This window comes from Bactrocera latifrons, unplaced genomic scaffold (genome assembly GCF_001853355.1).
Source record: "Bactrocera latifrons isolate USDA-ARS-PBARC rearing strain unplaced genomic scaffold, ASM185335v1 scaffold_171, whole genome shotgun sequence".
Lineage (NCBI taxonomy): Eukaryota > Metazoa > Arthropoda > Insecta > Diptera > Tephritidae > Bactrocera > Bactrocera latifrons.
Window position 1 is genome coordinate 27,908 of NW_017535197.1, and position 8,956 is coordinate 36,863.

Sequence of the window (8,956 nt, forward strand, 5' to 3'; positions counted from 1 at the left end):
CCCTGTAAAAAGAAGTTCCAATATGATTAATGAATCTAAAAAGTTTTTTTTTTTTTTTTTTGTTTACCCTACATGCACTTACATACATATATTTGTATGTGATATAAAAAAAAAACATTAATTAAGTGAGTCAAAAAAATATTAATGAGCTATATACTATATATAAGTAAGCAGTTAAGCCAGATAACTATACCAAACTACTTATACACATTCGATCACAGGCAAATGCTGACTTTAAGCRGCTTATGCTCGCAATAGCTAGCAACCATATTTATTTCAAAGAAAACTTGCGATTACCGGCTGCCATTATCGAACACACGGCTATAAAGCGAACAAAAAATATCGACAACAACGAAAAGGTGAACAAAAACAAATAAAAAACTGGATAACAACAACACATTTAACAACAATAACAATAAACTTAACAACAACAAAAAACTGAACAGCAAAAAACAATACAAATAGAGGCAAAACATTGCAACAACTCACACTGAAATCAAGCAAATCCATGTGCTGGCTCACGAAGGTTAAACGTGTAGCTCGACCGCAGTAAGCTGGAAATATGTTGAGGGAAAAATTAAAACGGAACGTATGAACGTTCCCGTATTATCCAGCTTAAAATTTATGGTTTGCGGTGGTTGCACAAGCATCACTGTTACATTTTGCCGCATACATAGATTTGTAYATACATGTCTGTATGTACAGTAATGCTTATGTACTTATATATATCTCATTTAACCGCAGCACATGGTAACGTACATTTGTGCGAAACTTAAATATAATTTACTCAAATACAATCCTAACGGTATACATGTACATACATAGAAAAAGAGTTCGTTTTGGTTAGGGAAGTGAAGAACCGATCGAAAATCTAGCTAACAATGCATTAATACATCCTGAAATAATACTTTCCCAAGCGCTGTAGTCATGTTAATACTAATACATTGGTAGTGTATTTTACGTGGCGGGACACAAACCTAGCGCATAAGCGTAGTGAGGGAAGGCTTTGCCTTCTTACTTTAGCGCGCCTTAAAACGCTTGTTTTTTGGCTACCCAGAGGATAAATATTCTAAGACGTCGGTCTTGAGCCATATGTAAAAGAAACGTTTCTGGCCACTCCCAAGTCAAAAGCGCTCCGAGGACTTTTCTCACTAGCCTGAACTTCTAACCATGGCACCATTATACAAAAACTTGTTAAATATTTTCTGAGTCGGTGAAGAAAATTTCTCCAAACAGCTGAGCCGATTGAATTGTATATTAGATATACTTTCCAGTTAATGATGTAAGAAAAATGTTAAAAATTATTTCTATTTTTTAAGTTACACTGAATTGTAATTTTTTCCCCAAAAATACTTTTTTCTGAATGGCGACTTTTTGTCGAAAATCAAGATGTTTACTAATTTTCGATCATTGTCGGTGTACATCTATTATTTTAATATATTTATTTTTGTTTTTGGTTTTAAGATAATTTAAGCAAAAATATCAAACTCATCCCCAGACACCTTTTTTTAATTACAAAATAAAATGTCTCTCCAAAAACGTAATTTTTGTGCTTGCAATGGAAGCAACCGCTTAAGAAAGATAAAAATATGGAAAGTTTGGCTATTAATCGACAAATATTTTCTTTATACAACCTGTARTCACAACAATTCCCACGCTATTTAGATTTTCATAATAAAACCCTTAAATATCTCACCATATATTAACACCTAAATTATTATATTTCTCTCTTACGACTTTCATTTACTCCATATCCCGCCTCACACTCCATCAGCGCTCAGCTTTCAATTTGACTTTCAAACTCTACTTTACACCAACAATAACAAACATAGCAACAGAGCTGCTACCTTCTCGTGCGCATGTAATTTTTATAAGATAACCATTTCCATGTTATGGTATAACGGTTTTTATAGCATTAAGAGCTTAGCGCACGTTGCTCCATTTAGTGTGTCTAATTGAGAAAAAAGCACGGCACATTGTAGCTGTAATGTCACAAATTCGAGCGCATGAAAGGGATTGAATAGTAACTGTCAATGTTGCACATACATATCGTATATACATAATAGCGAAGAAAGAGCAGRGACACAAAATAAATTAGAATTAAAAGGTATCCATAGAGCGAGGTACGGAGCAAGATAAGCAAATTCTGCGTTTAAAGTTTAGTTGAAACCGAGTGCTGCTTCTAATAAAGTAAGGTTAAGTAGAGAAGRGTCTGCAATATTTCAATTTCTGATGGTGTTACGTGTTTTAGTTAAWACTTCAATTTAAAACTTGGACGAAAGAAAAAACTGAAAAAATTGAATTTTCGGCAGACTTTTTTACAAAAAAAGAAAATCTTAGTGAAAATTTCGGGACATTATTTATTTATTTTTCTTTTCAAATARTTCGAGAAATCTTGCCAACCGGCGCTGTTAGTCTAGCTAGCCTCACGAGCACACATTTTCAAGGCTGTATATGGAATTTGAGACAATAAAAAAATTGCTTTTTTGACCTATGTAGTCCCTTAATATTTCGTAATTTTAAATAAAAATAAATATTTGCACGTCGGAAAGAAAAAGAAATATCTGGAATGTTTACTTCTATATGCAGTGAGTGAGCAACTAAAAAAAATTCGGCGAAATCGTTTTTGGAGTAGCTTACGCTGACATTTAAACTCCCTAAACCGATTTGTATGTAATCATGAAGTGTTCGTATTCGGCACTTCTCTCTTCGCTTTTTGCGCTCTACTTTCTTGTCAAAATATTTTCATATGAAAGCAACAACAGCGTTTATAGTTTGGTCTCAGTATAATGGTGGCAATAAGAACCTCAGTAAGCTGATAATGTTTCCCTATTATATTCTGCTGCATYGTCCATTGAAATTTCGTGAGTTATTTGTTCGATTCGCCACTCTGCTAAGTTTTATAAAAACAACAATAAAGTTATGAAAGTGGGTTCAGTACAATATTAATAGTCTATATTGGTACCAAATCAATTATGTCTTCCAATTCGTTCTCGTTTTGATTACTGCACTACAGTTATAAGATCTACGTCTGCTCGTTTCACTACTCACTAAATTTTTCAACTTTGATTTCTTCAGTTCCTTGATATTACTACCAATTATTCGTAAGATTATCTTATTTTTTTCTTCCAAAAAACATTATTTCATTTATTTTAATTTTTAAATGTATTTATTCTTTTAATGCTTTTAATTTAATAAATTTGTTTCTTTAACTTTTTTGCAGTTTTTATAAATTTTCCACGCATAAAATAAATCAGATCCACACTCAAAATGGCTAAAGAACTGAAATCACTTGGCTGGGACTACTTCATGTTTGTGGTCTTCATTTTGATCACCATATTCGCACCGCTGTGGAAACGTATATTTGGCAAGAAGAAGGAGCGCAGCAAAGCCGACTATGTCTTTGCCACAGGCGGCATTTCAATTATTGCCATTATGTTATCAATTGCACGCGGCACGCTGGGTGTACGCACCGTACTAGGTAAGTCTAATCAAATTAATGCTAATTGCGTTTATTTCAAATTCAATTGAAGCGCGGAAATGTTTTACGCTTTTCGCCATTAAAAACAGCTAGTTAGAGAGTTAATTTGAATTTGGCAATTATTGAAAATTTTAATGAGAACCACGAATTAAAGAAAGAATAATTTAACAATGGACCATTAACTAATCATGGCAAGTAGTTTAAGAGATAGAAGGTGCTTCTAATGGACTTAGTGGAATATTAGACTTGAAGGCTRAAATATATGAAACAAGCACAATTACCCAAATATGAAATATCATATAACTCCTTGCACCTTTACATATACATATATGTAACACCCGATTCTATCTCTTTTGTGATTAATTATATCCATTCCCGTAAAAAGACTCAAAATACTCACTGCAGCTGCTTGCTGCTACGCCAAATAAAAAGTTCAAATAGCTGTTGTACAACAACAATTATGAAGCAGATCCTTGTTTGCATATAGTATTCCTATCTGCATGATACCTTTATCTCTCTTCAACACACAAACACACCGCAGTCTCTCACAGCCTTCACTCGCACTCGAAACGAGGAGCCAAATATACCGGGTACTCATRCTAAGCCAGTGATTTGTTGTGCGCTTGTTGGGCCAAGTGTCTAAAGATCTCTTGAATAACTGTATTCGAGTTATACAACAAAAACGAAAATTCGCACACATATACACTGGCACTAGCGTGTACCGGAAAGGATAATACATTTCCACTTAGGAGTTAGGTTAAGCAACTTCTGCCAAAGAAAAAGTTTAAATTTAACTAGTCGCAACACACATATATGTATATATATATATTGAGTGCTGTATGTGTATGTGAGAACGTGCGCTCGGCATTCGAGAGATTACACGCATATTATGCAAATTGAATAACTACCCAGCGCTCAGGTGGACTTATTTAATTTTTATTTGCCAAAGCCACTGCCACACCCACACCTACRCACATCAACAACATAACAACAAAATGCTTATTTATAATATTTTACATCTTGCTGCCTTACAGGTTATCCCAGCGAGCTGTTTTATCGTGGCTCGGCCATGTGGGAGAACATCTACGGCATGGTCAGCGCTTATCCCATTGTGTGCTTCGTTTTTGTGCCAGTCTACTTTAATTTGGGCATAACGTCCGTCTACCAGTACATAGATTTAAGGTAAGTGCATGTGCGGAAACATTTATATAAATGTATTCCTTTTTTGCTTTTGCTTTTTATTGTTGTGTGAGTAAACGATTTGGTGGCAGCAAAGTGTGGCAACAGGTGCGCCAATTATGGCATCAATTACAAATCACTCGCACTTAATGGGGATATTGAATATTTCCTTGGAAACATTTATGTCATATTGTATAACCCTTAAARGGGTGGAGAGGATATTATTTCAGGAAATTTTATTTAATTTTTCTTTCTAGGAATAGAAATTGTTTTTTGAGCCCTCGAAATTTTTTCTAATTGATTAAAATATATACCTTCAAAAAATTTTGCATCGATTTTTGTTCAGCCTTGTTGTGCCTACACCAAAAACTGTGTATAAATTTTTCTGATCAGATTACTACAGCATATAGCTACCATACAGACTGACCGATCAAAATCAAGTCCTTATAAGGATTTGTTTTCTGTTTCTGATCTGTGTATTATAGCTTCGTTACAACGGAAGTTATGCTTTTTTGGTTTTTTTTTAAGTTAATTTCTTAATTTCTCCAGTATCACCCAAATCTTCAAATAATTATTTTTCAATATTTTTGCTTCAAATTAAATAAACAACATACAACTTTTGTTTTGGTTTGTGACTTCGCTAGAGCTGTTGCTGCAACTTAAAATTCGCCTCCAAAAGTAGGCAACATTTTAAATTAGTTGCTTGATATTAAGACTATTTTCATTAAATTAGTATGGCGATATAGATGAAAAGTTTAAAYGAAACCCAAATAGAAGCAAACAATGCCAAAAAAATATGTGAAAATATTTTGAACAAAATATAGTAATATTTCAAGAAATACAATGGCTCTATTTTTTGCGTGAATTTCGGCATAAATATTTTAATAGTTATAAAAATGTTATATTTTGTTTTAATAACTGTCCTTTGTCCGATTAAAGCATAAATTTGGATCGATTTTCTATACCAAAAAACTTATTTTGTACATTAATTCTTAATCGAATTCAAATTGAGTTGAAAATTGAATGCAACTTTGAGGGTTGTTGTCCACACTATAGATTTGGCTGTGTTTAACTTTGTTGGTTRTGGTCCAGCCTTTTTTAGTAGGAGGAAGCAGCGAAAGTCGGAGTATGCGAATAGTCTACAGAGAATAATAAATGGCAATGGCCTCGAAGAACTGGGCTCTAACGAGAGATGTATCAGGAAAACCTTCAATGGACACCTGCTAATTGAAATAAAAAAAACCCAGATAACAAAGCCAACACGTTCAAGAGTGTCCTAAGGGAGTGGTTGGTGGGATGGCAGTAATACAGCCGAAAACTCATAATATTACTATTATGCACAAGGAMCTGGATGAGGTAACCACCTCCAAAGAAGTCTGCGACGCATTACAAAAGGAGTGTGAGATTCAAAACCTGGAGGAGCGTAATATAAATAATATGCGAAAAACTCGTAGCTGCACTCAAATAGCCCTTATATGSCTACGAGGGAGTAAAGATCGGGTGATCTATYTGTCGGCTCGRGGAATTGTCACCTAAAGGGAAAGTGTATAACGGTACTCTATTTTTGTAAAATTGCTTCTAATTTACGCTGTAAACTTGATTTCCTGTAAACACTATTTCTTGCACTTCGCACCTCTACTAACGCGCAGTTCCGACCAAGCGAATGAGTCGAACAAAAGCACACACACACACACACGCACTCATATACATACAACTACATGATAGACTCTACATATTTATGCGAAAACAAAGTCCTCAAATGTACTGGCGACAAGTTTTAATTAAGCGCCCGAAACGCATGAACGCCAGCAGTCATTATGAGCAAGCGAGCGGGTGGCGAGCGGTGAGCGGGGGAATAGCAACACAACAACGAAGCAGCAATGAACTTTCACAACAGCATTTCGGAAAATTTAAAATTGTTGTGTGCGTACATTTAAATATCATTAAGCAGCGAGCAGGCAGCAAGCGCCCCCAACTATAATGACAACTACAACTACAACGACAACATCAGCACCAGATGTTTTTCGGCTACGACCGGTGGCAAGCAGRCAAACAATAACAGGTCCTGCTTTTCGTTGTGGCTCCCTCACACATACACACGCACACATTTCGCCTGGCTGTTGTGCGTATGTGCGTGTGCTTGTGTAGCGCAAACTACGTAAAATTGTCACTAAATTGCTTTCGCATTGAAAATTAGTTAACAAATCTGTTATCAAATGTTTGCGCGTTTAGTGTATATTTAATTAATTGTATTCTCGCCAACGGTACGCSGGCAATACTGCGCACAGMCTCATGCCGAGACACACCCGTACAAGGCAGTCAGCATTGTCGTTCGTCCAGATTGCCATTTTGAATTTAATTTAAATGTTCCAATCGCATTTCGATGGCAGTTGTTGTGTTGATTAGAGACACATTCCTGAAATTGACTCCCCCAGGTGCTGGTGAATTGCTCGCTAATCGCACAGAAAACGGTTTTAGCGAGAATATGCATAAATATTCACATTTGTCTATATTTTGAGGAAAAAGCATAACTGAGATTAAACATATTTATCAAATTCCAACTCGTAGTTTAAAGGCTCTGAGGGGTTGGAGCGATTATTTTTGTAAAATCGGTAGTTTCAACTTCAGAGTTAACAAAAAATCATCAAAAACTCTTAAACTCCACCAAAGAGAAAAAAAGAAAAAATTTTATATAGTAAAATAACATTAAAATCTTTATTTTGATTTTTTTTAGTCATTTATATATACAATTATGGTTCCACCMGAGCAATTTCTTCGTAGATTGTAGCATTTTGCAGGATAATAATCCTAGCCAAATTTTGTAAAGATGTTTYGTCAAATAAAAAGAGTTTGCCGAAGAAAGACTTCATGTTGATCGGTASTTTGTTGTAGCGGCAAAAMACATTCCTGAAATAAGTTCGGGAATGGTGCGCAGTTGACAGTCCTTAGTCGGATCGAAATCCGGCTCCATTCCGCCTATTTAGACTCGACTAACGTAGAACCAGTTCAGATTCTTCGTCGGTGAATTTCTATAGTAGCTCGGACAAACGAGCTRCTTTTTCAAGAGAAAAATACGTGTGCAAATCTTAGGTCGATATCTCAGCAAWGTGTCCGACATTACCTTCTGTTCATGCTTATTCATTTGTATAACCTATAAATATAATCAAAATATTGGAAGATATGAAAGTACCTCAAATGAGGAAGAGGACCATAAGCCCACAGCACTCCAGTGCATTGACATGCAACAGACCCGAAATTTAATCTGGACAAAGACTAACTAATCTCCAGAATTCCTCAAGAATGTTCAAATAATATTTTCGGCTGTTATTACAACAACAACTATACACTTCAACTGCGCGGAAAAATGCTTAAGGGGTTATACATATACAAGGTTATATATARAAGGCCGGATAAAAGTCGAAATTTCCAGAATTTTTTCTGAGAAAACTTTCGAAATTATTAATTCAAAAGTTTATACACATATTAGGTATYTTTTAACTGTATTTTAAGACTTAGGATAAGTACAAATGTCTATTTGTGAGGAAACTACAGCTGATCTCCGGGAGCTGCTCTCAAAAAAGACGTTTGCGGTGACCACTATATCTCTGAACTGGATTCTCTGAAACTAAAAAATACAACTGATTCCTTTAAAGCAATTTTAAAAATAATAAAGCAAATTGAAGGAAAAAGCAAAATAAAGTTGTTTGACAAAATGACGGTTTCTACAAAAAAGTCGCTTTTTGACCAAAATTCCGGTATTAAATTGTTTATAAAAAAAAATATTTATTAGTGAGGAAAAATCTATTTTTTGAACATTTTAATACATCGACACCTTCAGCTTTGTTGTCTCTTAACTAATTAGAATAGAACACTTCATAAGCTATCAACACTTTTGTCTTTTCCTCCTTTATAGGCAATCATCTCGGTCTTGGAGACTTTCTTAACTCTCTTTCTAATAAAAAACTTCTCTTATTATCGCTCTTTCGGTCTTCTCATTCTAAGAAATTGATTTTTTCTCTCGTCGTTGTTTAATGTGTGTTGACATCCAAGAAAGAATGAAAAATATGTCCCTCTTCTCCCCAATATTCTATTACCAAAAATATATCGAAGAGAACAAAGAAGTATTAATCGAGTATGACTGCTTTTTTTTCTTACTCCCGCGTACTTAAAATATTCGCCTCCCACAAATTTTATGCACCACAATCTTTCTTTAACTCATCACAACGTGATAGTTTTGTTTCGAGAGTTTTTGTTTTGAAAAATTATTTTGAAATATGAAAAACATATTATATATAT

The 8,956-nt window shown here is 34.6% G+C and overlaps 1 protein-coding gene across 1 annotated transcript in view; it reads left to right on the forward strand.

Annotated features, from left to right (window-relative positions):
• The window catches only part of LOC108966955 (sodium-coupled monocarboxylate transporter 1), a 64,708-nt gene that overhangs the window by 25,812 nt on the left and 29,940 nt on the right, over positions 1–8,956 (forward strand). The window contains exons 2-3 of the mRNA XM_018930125.1: positions 3,224–3,481; positions 4,516–4,663. Coding sequence (XP_018785670.1) covers positions 3,271–3,481; positions 4,516–4,663 — 359 coding nt within the window. The 5' untranslated portion in view covers positions 3,224–3,270. The remainder of the gene's footprint in view (positions 1–3,223; positions 3,482–4,515; positions 4,664–8,956) is intronic.